A 13,465-nucleotide genomic window follows, 5' to 3' on the forward strand; every position below is an offset into this window, starting at 1 on the left:
GCAAAATATATTCAATAATCCATCCCTTCCCCACATATATTAAAAAAAACACACACCCACACGTACACAAGCACACGGTGATTAATGCTGGTCGTGTACTGATATGGCCAGGCAGGGAGAAATAATTTTTATTATTATTGTTATTAGGGGTGTAACAATTATATTGATGTATCGATTTATATTTCTACGATCCAATTGGATCAATCTGTCCTCAGCTAAAACAAATAGATTTAGATCATTTTAGAAGATAACAAATTGACTGTATTGATACTAGGAAATAACGCATTTTGGATTTACGTACGGCAGACTTGTTTTTTTTTTAACCACTTTTAATAAAAAAGATGGTCAGCGTTACTCGATTAACTCTGTGACGGCAGAAGTGATCATGGCAGTATCAAACTAGTTTTTTTTCTGGTGCTCTTGAGTGGGCCAGTCTGAGAAGCAAACCAAATCTCCCATGCGGTGGCTCAGCCACTGAGCAGAATGCAAAACTTAACGAGTGGAATCTCCAAAGGTTGAATCAAGGCAACTGGACTGTTCTTGTTTGTTTAAGATGTTGGAGAACGTCCACCAAAGTTTAAATCAGAAGTATGGACATTTTGTATTTGCAGTAATAAAAAATGATTGAGGAAAAAACATGACGGCCATGCAATAAATTGTTTGCTGAACGCCGCCGCTGTCGAGAAGTCGTGGAATATAAGTAATATGAAAAGCCACAATCACCCGAAGCAAGAATCAAGCCGAGGCCAAACATCAATTCGTGAGACATTTCAACCAGGTTTTCTTCATGATAGCACGATCGAGAGCTAAAAGGTTGGGAAACACATTTGAGCCACGGTACAAAATTCCATCACGGACATACTGTACTTCAGTAAAACGCTTACACCGACACTTTACTAAGAGACAAAGACCAAAGTAGTCAAAGAGAGCATCGAAGAGGCAGACTGGAAAGTGTGTCAACCTGGACAGATGGGAACTTGGACATCACAAGCTACTCAGAGCTACGTAACCACTACGTCACACATTGTGACTAGTGAGTGCCTAGTAAAAAATATAATTAGAACGTTTGAGCATTCTGTGTTTTGTGTTCAATTATAACAAGATTTTTTATTTTGATGTCGAAAAAGAAATCACTGTCATGGTCTGTCCCTGCAGTTCCTTTTTTGGAACTCGGGTGGCGCTTTTTGCCTCGTCTTTCCCTCCCTCTCTCTCTCCCCCACAATCAGCACCTCACCCACGCACCTGTTCCCAATCAGCACTCACCACTGCTTGCATTTAAGACTGCCAGATCCAGGAATCCAGCACCAGAGTATTGATGTTCATCTGTGGTACACAAGCCAACTTTCATGACTCCGCCTCCCGTGACTCCCGCCTTGCTGTCCAGCCACGCCGCCAAGCTCTTCCACCTGCCCATGCTTCCGCTTCCGACACCTTCCACCATCGCCCCTCGGATGTCCTACCCGCTGAGCGATTAATTAATAAACCATTCTCATCTACTTCCTTCGCCTCCGTATGTTTTGGGTCCAGTCCAACATCGTATGATTACAACCGTGACAATCAGAAGTAGCAGGTAAACCTACTCTTCATCAAACCTAAAAATGTGATTTGCACTTGATTCAAATAAAGTGTGAATGCCTTTGTCATCATTGTTATTTGCCATCATGTTTTTTTATTGTTTGTTAATAATATCCATAATTATTTTTATCTGATACCTTTCCAAAAAAATTAGGAAATTTCACCAGGACTGTCCAGTTTGCACGAATTTATTTCACTTTCACACTGTGATTCACGACCGAAGATTAAATAAATGTTACTTCTTCTTCTTTTCCTTTCGGCTTGTTTGGTTAGGGGTCGCCACAGCACATCATCTTTTTCCATGTAAGCCTATCTCCTGCATCCTCCTCTCTAACACCAACTGCACTCATGTCTTCCCTCATGACATCATCAACCTTCTCTTTGATCTTCCTCTCGCTCTTTTGCCTGGCAGCTCAATCCTCATCATCCTTCTACCAATATACTCACTCTCTCGTCTCTGGACATGTCCAAACCATCAAAGTCTGCTCTCTCTAACTTTGTCTCCAAAACACCCAACCTTGACCATCCCTCTGATGAGCTCATTTCTAATCCTATCCAACCTGCTCACTCCTAGAGAGAACCTCAACATCTTAATTTCCGCCACCTCCAGCTCTGCTTCCTGTTGTCTCTTCAGTGCCACTGTCTCTCGTCCATACATCATGGCTGGCCTCACCACTGTCTTATAAACTTTGCCCTTCATCCTAGCAGAGACTCTTCAGTCACATAACACACCTGACACCTTCCGCTAGCTGTTCCAACCTGCTTGGACCCGTTTCTTCACTTCCTTACCACACTCAACATTGCTCTGGACTGTTGACCCCAAATATTTATTTAAGTATAAGTCGACAACCCTTGCTATCTCTTCACCCTGTAGCCTCACTCTTCCCCCACCATACCCTCTCATTCATGCACATATATTCTGTCTTACTTAGGCTAATCTTCATTCCTCTGCTTTCTAGTGCATGCCTCCATCTTTCTAACTGTTCCTACACCTGCTCCCTGCTTTCACTGCATATCATCTGCAAACATCATGGTCCACGGGGATTCCAGTCTAACCTCATCTGTCAGTCTATCCATCACCACTGCAAACAGGAAGGGACTCAGGGCTGATCCCTGATGCAGTCCCACCTCCACCTTAAATTCCTCTGTCACACCTACAGCACACCTCACCACTGTTCTGCTGCCCTCGTACATGTCCTGTATTATTCTAACATACTTCTCTGCCACGCCAGACTTCCGCATCCAGTACCACAGTTCCTCTCCGGGTACTCTGTCATAGGCTTTCTCTTGATTCACAAATACACAACGTAGCTCCTTCTGACCTTCTCTGTACTTTTCCATCAACATCCTCAAGGCAAATAATGGATCGGGTACTCTTTCTAGGCATGAAACCATACTGTTGCTCGCAAATACTCACTTCTGTCCTTCGTCTAGCCTCCACTACTCTTTCCCATAACTTCATTGTGTGGCTCATCAACTTTATTCCTCTATAATTCCCACAGCTCTGCACATCACCCTTGTTCTTAAAAATGGGCACCAGCACACTTTTCCTCCATTCCTCAGGCATCTTCTCATGCACTAGAATTATATTGAACAAGCTGGTCAAAAACTCCACAGCCACCTATCCTAGATGCTTCCATACCTCCACAGGAATGTCATCAGGACCAACTGCCTTTCCATTTTTCATCTTCTTTAATGTCTTTCTAACTTCCCCCTTACTAATCATTGCCACTTCCTGGTCCACCACACTTGCCTCTTCTACTCTCCCTTCTCTCTCATTTTCCTCATTCATCAACTCCTCGATGTATTCTTTCCATCTATCTAGCACACTACTGGCACCAGTCAACATATTGCCATCTCTATCCTGAATCACCCTAACCTGCTGCTTCTTTGTGGGAAAGCAAAAAAGCCCATCAGCCTCGTTTCCAAACAGGGACCTTACTCGTTTTTGGCAAACATAACCACTACACGACTGAAAATGTTGCTCTCGTGCTATCCATAAGCAGGACCAGCAAACCACCGTGCTAGCTGGCATTGCTGATGCGTTCAAGTGAATTGATGCGTGCTCGACACTAGGTGGTTAAACAAATGAGGCATAAAGAAAACAGAGTTACAAGCTTATTGAGTATAAAATGTCCACTCAAATAAATCATTGTCTCCCGTTAATCAATGTTTTGATTAATGAGATCATTACAATTTATGATCTAGACTTCTTACTCCTTAAAGGACCTTAAATGGCCTGCCCACATTTTGGACATGTCATCCTGTCACAGCCTGACAGTAGATGGCGTAAGGCGAGAACATTTCCCTGTTGAACGTCAACGTATTCTGTGGTGTAATTGTTGCCTAGATTGAAAGTCTGGATGGGCATTTTTCTACAATACTGAGTGAAAATAGGGTTAGGGTTGTTGTTTGAAAAAAATTAATAATCGACCGTTGAAATGCTTCCCTTGAGGCAAGAAGATAAACCCACTTTGTGCCACATAACATGCGTTACGCAATCTTCACCAAAATTTATTAGCAAATTTCTATTAACTGTGGGTATGGAAAGTATTGAGACCCCCTTAAATTTTTCACTCTTTGTTATATTGCAGCCTTTTGCTAAAATCATTTAAGTTCATTCCCCCCCCCAATGTACACACAGCACCCCATATTGACAGAAAAAAAATTGTTGAATTTTTTGCAGATTTATTCAAAAAGAAAGACTGAAATATCACACAGCCATAAGTATTCAGACCCTTTGCTCAGTATTTAGTAGAAGCACCCTTTTGAGCTAGTACAGCCATGAGTCTTTGGGAATGATGAAACAAGTTTTTCACACCTGGATTTGGAGATCCTCTGCCATTCCTCCTTGCAGATCCTCTCCAGTTCTGTCAGGTTGGATGGTGAACGTTGGTGGACAGCCATTTTCGGGACTCTGCAGCGATGCTCAATTGGGTTTAATTCAGGGCTCTGGCTGGGCCATTCGAGAACAGTCACGGAGTTGTTCTGAAGCCACTCCTTCGTTATTTTAGCTGTGTGTTTCGGGCCATTGTCTTGTTGGAAGGTGAACCTTCGGCCCAGTCTGAGGTCCTGAGCACTCTGGAGAAGGTTTTCGCCCAGGATATCACTGTACTAGTGATGGGACGAACAACACTAGTGCGTCAGCACTGTGGCGAGCACACAAGAGTGAAACCCTGTATTGGTGCGTGTATCGTTTAAAGAAAAAAAAATGTGACCGATACAGGAAGTGTGTCGTTTGGATGTACCGCGCCAAATTGTGTTTGTAAGAAACAAACTGTGTCAACATTGCGGATTTGTTGGATGGATTTTTGCTTGCCTTCACCTTATTCCACTGACTTCATGGATTGTTCCAAGAAATTTTCCCCATTCTGGAATAATTTTGATCTTTTGACACCAAATAAGATAAATCTTTTTCTCCTTTGGGCATTGTTTACTGTTAGTTGTTTCATTAAATGTTGTACTCTTTTCTGGTAAGATGTTTTAATTGTTTTGAGATAAATTAACTTTTTATTCTATTGTCGGTGAAGTGTCAACTCTGGTCCACAGAGCTATCTTACATCAATAAGAGCACTTCATCAATGCTTAGGCATTATAGAGCTCGGCATGCCAATGAAGAATTGGCAGATACTCGTGTGAGTACCGGGTATGTTGAAATTGACACAAAAAAAATGTTTATTTTCAAAAATAGTTTATTAAACACAAAAGGCTTTGTTTGACTCTGTAATATTGTTTGTAAAAGGTACAGTCATTTAATAAGCTTTTAGCCAAATATTTCCTTTTGGCTTCCAGTTCCGCACAAGCAAGCAGTGGATGAAGCTGCGGTCAACATGTTCATCAAAGACTGTCAGCCACTCACCATTGTTGAAAAGGATGGCTTCAGTGAGCTCCTGAAGCTTATTAACTTGCAGTTAAAGTTTTATGCTCACAATCTTCATCTGTACCCTGTGAAAGAGTTTTTTTTCAAAGGCAGGGGAACTGGTGTCTAAGAGGAGCAAAGACACTTCAAAAACTCAAAAATGCATCAATTAATCAATTTTTAGGCTTTTATTTTGTATGATTGCACACTTAACAAAATTCCATACATAAGTTAAACATTTTAACAGAATTTTATTACAAATTTGCTATAATTTACATACCAACTCATTTTAGTATAACAAGGTTATAAGCAAATTTTAAATTCTTCTCATAAATAACCCAGGTAACAAATTAAGCAAATTAAATTATACAATGATGAGATCATATTTTAAGGAAAGGACTAGCGATTAAAAATTTCACAGGCTGATGTTGGGATTGCAACATGTAAGCTTTTCCAACATGTAAGCTTTTCTATCTTGGTTTCATTTTGTTTACCTGCAATGATTTTAGAACTACTGCAGGGGTCACTATTGAGTGACCAACACAGTGTCAATACAGTGCCGTCACAGTTTGTGTAGTGTGACAGAACACTCCTTGAGGTATCATCATCCCATCACTACCTTTAACTAGTCCCTTTAAAGTATTGTGGCACCAGTGCTAATTCTCAACATTTGCCTGCAAGAGGCTTGTAGAAAATATATGGACAAGAAGATACAATAAAAGCTGGTACACAGAATACAATAATTTAGATTTTTGTAATTCAGTAACATAGTAATAACTTTTTTTTTTTAAACATTTACATTTGGATTAAAAGCTTCTTGATCACTGCTATTCTTACCAGCACACTTGTGTGTCATAACCCGAGCCTTATAAGAGAATCTTTGGCCACAAATTGAGCAGGAAAAAGGTTTCTCACCAGTGTGGATTCTTGTGTGTAATTTTAAACTTTCCTTCACAGAGAATCTTTGACCGCAAACTGAGCAGGAAAAAGGTTTCTCACCACTGTGGGTTCTCGTGTGTTTTATTAAACTTCCCTTTTCAGAAAATCTTTGGCCACAAATTGAGCAGGAAAAAGGTTTCTCACCAGTGTGTGTTCTTGTGTGGATTTTTAAGTGTCCCTTCCGAGTGAATCTTTGACCACAAACTGAGCAAGAAAAAGGTTTATCACCACTGTGTGTTCTTGTGTGTTTTTTTAAGTTTCCGTTCTGAGTGAATCTTTGACCACAATCTGAGCAGGAAAAAGGTTTCTCACCATTGTGTGTTCTTGTGTGTTTTTTTAAGTTTCCCTTCTGAGTGAATCTTTGACCACAAACTGAGCAGGAAAAAGGTTTCTCGCCCGTGTGACTTCTTGTGTGGCTTGTCAAGTGTCCCTGGTGAGAGAATCTTTGGTCACAATAAGAGCAGGAAAAAGGTTTCTCACCAGTGTGGGTTCTTGTGTGTCTAGTTAAGTGTCGCTTCATAGAGAATCTTTGGCCATAATCTGAGCAGAAAAAAGGTTTCTCACCAGTGTGTATTCTTGTGTGGAATTTTAAGCTTCCATTCACAGAGAATCTTTGACCACAAACTGTGCAGGAAAAAGGTTTCTCACCAGTGTGTGTTCTTGTGTGTTTGTTTAAGTTTCCCCTCTGAGTGAATCTTTGACCACAATCTGAGCAGGAAAAAGGTTTCTCACCACTGTGTGTTCTTGTGTGTATTTTTAAGTGTCCCTTCCGAGTGAATCTTTGACCACAATCTGAGCAGGGAAATGGTTTCTCACTAGTGTGGGTTCTTGTGTGTTTTTTAAAATCGGTCTTCTGAGTGAATCTTTTACCACAAACTGAGCAGGAAAACGTTTTTTTTCCAGTGTCTGTTCTCACGTGTCGTTTCAAACTCCTCTGATAAGAAAACGTTTTCCCACACTGAGAACATTTCCATCGTTTGTTGTCAGTGTGACATATCACCTTCAGACTCTTCATCAACATCATCATCATCATCAGTGTGAGGAGAGTGTGTCATCATGTCGTCACTATCTGACAATGGAGCCAAGAGGCCGTCTGCCTGTGATCCTCCTCAGTGGTCTCTATCACCTTCTGCTGTCATGTGTTGACTTGAGCAGCTGCTTGGAGGCTCTGCGCCTCTGCTCTCCTCAATTTGACCTTCGTCTTCCCTCTTCAAAGGGACAACAGTCGATAGAAACTTGGTCATATTCTCCTCTTCCTGTTTGATGTGGGGGCACGCTTCTTCCTCCTCTTTTTTAATTGAAATGGGCTCCTTATCCTCTTTGATGTGGTGGACCTCTTCGTCCTCCACTTCCTCTTTAATGTGAGGGGGCTCTGGCTCCTGCCGCTCAGGACGAAGATCTTCAGCGATGTCTGCAAGAGACAAGACAAACATACATGGTTTGGTAAATCTTTTCTCATGTTGGGACTCATGTTGTGTATTATGGAGGGATCTCGTTTGATGTGCGTACCGCGTCTGAGACACACAAAAATTTGCAGTGGCAAATAAAGTATGATCTGTGCCTTTTTTGCCACCTGTCCCAGCTTTTTTGCAACATGTTGCAGCCATAAAATTCTAAGTTAATGATTATTTGCTAAAAACAATAAACTTTATCAGTTTGAACATTAAATATCTTGTCTTTGTAGTGTATTCAATTCAATATAGGTTGACCATGATTTGCAAATCATTGTATTCGGTTTTCATTTATGTTTAACACAACGTCCCAACTTCATTGGAATTGGGTTTGTAAGTGGATAAAACTCAAAATATTTTCGGGTAAGACGTAAGATTGTAGGGCTGGGCAATATGGGGCTTTTTATTTTCCTGATAGTGGCATCTGGTAAAAGAGAAAAGAAATAGGAAAACGTACACTAGAATACTTGCAACTTAATTTGTATATCTTGTACAAAGATAAACTTTTTATTTTTCTTATAGTGGCATCTGTTTATCTTGTACAAAGATAAATATCTGTTGTTACAAAAATATTAGCAAAATGACTCAAATGTCAAAAAATATATACCAAAAAATACCCCAAAGTATTTGATATGATGTGAGACCAAATTAATGCAGGTCGACACAGAATGTGTTTGTCTACAGAGACCAAAGAAAGTTTGTCTGAGTCAAGTTCCTGTACTACAACCACTGCAGATAGATCTATCCATCCATCCATTTTCTATACCGCTTATCCTCCCAAGGGTCGCGGGCGTGCTGGAGCCTGTCCCAGCTATCTTCGTGCGAGAGGCGGGGTACACCCTGAACTGGTCGCCAGCCAATCCCAGGGCACATGGAAACAAACAACTATTCGCACTTACATTCACAAAATCCAATTCAAAAGGAATATTCTATTGATCAGATCGGCCATCCCCTGGACGAGCTTCTTCTTAAAATTTGTAGTAAGAGTAGGAAAGGGTTTAGGTTCCTGTTGAAGGGCTCAGATGTTTTTCAAGCCGTCTTTCAGAACCTGCATCTCTTGTCCTCTTGCGTCTTACACAAAGAATGAGAACCTCAAAACATCTAATGCAACATCTGCTTCTCCAAAGAGCGTTAAAAAGCACAAGTATTCAGCTTTTATAGGACTGCCTATGCCAATGGTGTTACAAATGGTAAATGGACTGCACTTATATCACGCTATATCTACAGCATCACAGTGCCCAAAGGGCTTCAGAAAGCCTCACATTCACCCAGTCACACACACATTCACACACCAATGGGCGACTGCTGCCAGGTCCACAGGGAGCAAATTAGGGTTCAGTGTCTTGCCCAAGGACACTTCGATATGCGGACAGTCGTAGCAGGGATTCGAACCTGTTCTACCTACTGAGCCAAAGCCACCCCAACATAATCCCATTGGTATCGCAAGACAAGTCCAGATCTGTGTGACAGACCACCAATGACTCCACGAAAAGAGGTTTGACGAAGATATGATATTGTATTTCAAAATAAAAGTCTCTGAAAACTGCATATTTTGCTGTCATTACCCCTGACTGAAAAAATCTGTTAAATCTTTTTAATGAGTTATCACAACACCAGTCCAGTTCTGGGGGACACTACACCACCCCAGGTATCCAACAAAAGTGGTCCCACCCAAATCTGATGTCTATCCATCCATCCATTTTCTACCGCTTATCCGAGGTCGGGTCGCGGGGGCAGTAGCTTTAGCAGGGACGCCTAGACTTCCATCTCCCCAGCCACTTCATCCAGCTCTTCCGGGGGGATACCGATGCGTTCACAGGCCAGCCGAGAGACGTAGTCTCTCCACCGTGTCCTGGGACGTCCCCGGGGTCTCCTTCCGGTGGGACGTTCCCGGAACACCTCACCTAGCCACCTCATCTGGCTCCTCTCGATGTGGAGGAGCATCGGCTCTACATTGAGCTCTTCCCGGATGACTGAGCTTCTCACCCTATCTTTAAGGGAGAGCCCGGATACCGAAATTCATTTCGGCCGCTGGCATCCAGGATCTCATTCTTTCGGTCACGACCCACAGCTCGTGACCATAGTTGAGGGTAGGAACGTAGATCGACCGGTAAATTGAGAGCTTCGCCTTTCGGCTTAGCTCCTTCTTTACCACAACGGACCGATACAAAGTCTGCATCTCTGCAGACGCTGCAACGATCCGCCTGTTGATTTCCCGTTCCATTCTTCCCTCACTCTTGAACAAGACGCCGAGGTACTTGAACTCTTCCACTTGGGAAAAGATCTCATCCCCGACCTGGAGAGGGCACGCCACCCCCGAATAGACCTTACCAGGGAGGCTGAGGAGTGTGATCCCCCTGTAGTTGGAACACACCCTCTTAAAAAGGGGGACCACCACCCCAGTCTGTCAATCCAGAGGCCCTGTCCCCGATGTCCGAGCGATGTTGCAGAGGCGTGTCAACCAGGACAGCCCCACAACATCCAGAGCCTTTAGGAACTCCGGGCGAATCTCATCCAACCCTGGGGCGTTGCCACCGATGAGCTTTTTCACCACCTCGGTGACCTCAACCCCAGATATAGGAGTGCCCGCCTCAGAGAACCTAGACTCTACTTCCTCATGGGAAGGCGTGTCGGTGGAATAGAGGAGGTCTTCGAAGTGTTCTCCTCACCGACTTGAGGTCAGCAGCGCCCCAGCCCCACTATACACAGTGTTGATGGTGTGCTGCTTCCCCCCCCCTGAGACGGCGGACGGTGGACCAGAATTTCCTCGTCTTTCTCCATGGCCTCACCGAACTCCTTCCATGCCAGAGTTTTTGCTTCAGTGACCACCAAAGCTGCATTCCGCTTGGCCAGCCGGTACCCATCAGCTGCCTCAGGAGTCCAACAGGCCAAAAAGGCCCGATAGGACTCATTCTTCAGCTTGACGGCATCCCTCACTGTTGGTGTCCACCAATGGGTTCGGGGATTTCCGCCACGACAGGCACCGACCACCTTACGGCCACAGCTCCGGTCGGCCGCCTCGGCAATAGAGGCGCGGAACACGGCCCACTCGGACTCGATTTCCCCCGCCTCCCCCGGAACATGAGCAAAGTTCTGTCGGAGGTGGGAGTTGAAACTCCATCTGACAGGGGATTCTGCCAGACGTTCCCAGCAGACCCTCACAATATATTTGGGCGTGCCACGTCGGACCGGCATCTTCCCCCACCATCGGAGCCAACTCAACACCAGGTGGTGATCAGTTGACAGCTCCGCCCCTCTCTTCACCCGAGTGTCCAAGACATGGTGCTCGTTATGGACAATCCGTGATGAGCACAGAAGTCCAATAACAGAACACCGCTCGGGTTCTGATCGGGGGGGCCGTTCCTCCCAATCACGCCCTTCCAGGTCTCACTGTCATTGCCCACGTGAGCATTGAAGTCCCCCAGCAGAACGATGGAGTCCCCACCGGGAGCGCTCTCCAGCACCCCCTCCAAGGACTCCAAAAAGTGTGGGTACTCTGAACTGCTGTTTGGTGCATAGGCACAAACAACACCCGAAGGCGGAGGGAGGCTACCCTCTCGTCCGCAGAGGTGAACCCCAACGTACAGGCGCCCAGCCAGGGGGCAATAAGTATACCCACACCTGCTCGGCGCCTCTCACCGTTGGTAACTCCAGAGTGGAAGAGAGTCCAACCCCTCTCGAGAGGACTGGCACCAGAGCTCAAGCCATGTGTGGAGGCGAGCCCGACTATATCTCGTCAGAACTTCTCGACCTCGCAAACCAGCTTGGGTTCTTTCCCTGCCAGAGAGGTGACATTCCACGTCCCTCGAACCAGTTTCTGTCGCCGGGGATGAGATCGCCAAGGTCCCTGCCTTCAGCCACTTCCCAGCTCACACTGCACCCGACCCCGATGGCCCCTCCCACAAGTGGTGACCCCATGGGAAGAGGGACCCCCGTTACGCTTTCGGGCTCTGCCCGGCCAGGCCCCATGGGTGCAAGCCCGGCCACCAGGCGCTCCCCTTCGAGCCCCACCTCCAGGCATGGCTCCAGAGGTGACCCACGTCCGGGCAAGGGAAAACGTCTTCCTGAATTGTTTGTCATCATAGAGGTTTTTGGAGCTGTGCTTTGTCTGGCCCCTCACCTAGGACCTGTTTGCATAAAGCCCCAGACATATTAGCTCCTAGGATCATTGGGACACACAAACCCCTCCACCACGATAAGGAGACAGTTCAAGGAGGGGCTAAATCTGATGTGGCATTTCAAAAGAAAAGTCTCCTGAAATATTCATATTTCACTGTCACTGCCACTGATTTAAAACATCCATCCATCCATCCATTTTCTGAGCCGCTTCTTCTCATTGGGTCGCGGGCGTGCTGGAGTTTATCCCAGCTATCATCGGGCAGGAGGCGGGGTACACCCTGAACCGGTTGCCAGCCAATCGCAGGGCACATACAAACAAACAACCATTCACACTCCCATTCACACTATGGGCAATTTAGAGTCTTGAATTAACCTGCCTTGCATGTTTTTGGGATGTGGGAGGAAACCGGAGTGCCCGGAGAAAACCCACGCAGGTACGGGGAGAACATGCAAACTCCACACAGGCGGGGTTGGGGATTGAACCCTGCTCCTCAGAACTGTGAGGCAGATGCTCCAACCAGTCGTACACCGTGCCACCTGATTTAAAACATTCATTTAAAAACATGTCAATACTACTTCTTTTAAGAAATAATTAGAAATAATCCTGTTCGTATCGCAACACCTTTTAACCTTCTCATACATGTAGGAGAAAATTACAGGATGCTACTACATTACTGCCATCACCATTTGATGTAATATATCTGCAATCTGTAAAAAACCCAGATTGTTTTATCATTAAAGATGATTTTTTTGGGTATCAACATTAACGCTTTAACCACTGAAGTAATTTCTCATACCAGTCTGACACTGGAAGGAAGACATGCATGGATCCATCCATTTCAACAGCACTTATCCTGTTGAGTCGCGGGGTGTTGGCGCCGACCCCTACTGAGTTTGGGCAAAAGACAGAAAAAACCCTGAGCTGGTCGGCAGTCAGTCGCAGGGCACATACACTGTAGAGACCATCACTGAGTGGGAACCAAACCCACGCTGGCTGCATTGAAGTCAGGCAAATGAACCATGACACCATCAGTAACTGGATGGAAAACAGTATATTTTAAATAGTTACAAGAAAGACGGTTTTCTATTTATTTATTTTTAATCTTGATCAAACCTCTTTTACTGGAGACCTGGTGTGGTGTAGTGTCCCCCAGAACAGGACTGGTGTTGCGATATCTTGTAATTCTTTTAAATTCATGTTTTATATCAGTGGTAGTGACACGGAAATATACCAATTTCAGGAGACTTTTATTTTGTAATGCCACATCAGATTTGGGTGGGACCACTTTTGTTGGAGACCTGGAGTGGTGTAGGGTCCCCCAGAACTGGACCGGTGTTGCGATAACTCATAGATTGTTTTTAAAATGAATTTTTGAAATCCGTGTCCATGACAGTGAAATATACCAATTTCAAGAGTCTTTTATTTTGAAATGGCACATCAGATTTGGATGGGACCTCTATTGTTGGAGACATGGAGTGGTGTAGTGTCCCCCAGAACTGGACTGGTATTGTGATAACTCAC

At 44.5% G+C, this 13,465-nt stretch overlaps 2 protein-coding genes across 12 annotated transcripts in view; one reads left to right on the top strand and one right to left on the bottom strand.

Moving 5' to 3' along the window:
* Nucleotides 1-13,465, top strand: part of LOC133472529 (gastrula zinc finger protein XlCGF57.1-like) — a 200,021-nt gene that overhangs the window by 78,081 nt on the left and 108,475 nt on the right. The gene's annotated exons all lie outside the window — the stretch shown is intronic.
* Nucleotides 1-13,465, bottom strand: part of LOC133472567 (zinc finger protein OZF-like) — a 284,984-nt gene that overhangs the window by 55,114 nt on the left and 216,405 nt on the right. For 5 of the 11 annotated variants that reach the window (XM_061763606.1, XM_061763608.1, XM_061763609.1 and 2 more), the window contains one exon: nt 5,608-7,784. The exons of 4 other annotated variants lie outside the window; for them this stretch is intronic. In XM_061763606.1, the coding sequence (XP_061619590.1) occupies nt 6,222-7,406 (1,185 nt within the window). In that variant the 5' untranslated portion in view covers nt 7,407-7,784 and the 3' untranslated portion in view covers nt 5,608-6,221. Of the gene's footprint in view, nt 1-5,607; nt 7,785-13,465 lie in introns of those variants that run through there. 2 more of the 11 variants (XM_061763619.1, XM_061763621.1) reach the window with 1 other exon arrangement.

The sequence above is a fragment of the Phyllopteryx taeniolatus genome, chromosome 23 (assembly GCF_024500385.1).
Source record: "Phyllopteryx taeniolatus isolate TA_2022b chromosome 23, UOR_Ptae_1.2, whole genome shotgun sequence".
In the NCBI taxonomy this organism is placed as follows: domain Eukaryota; kingdom Metazoa; phylum Chordata; class Actinopteri; order Syngnathiformes; family Syngnathidae; genus Phyllopteryx; species Phyllopteryx taeniolatus.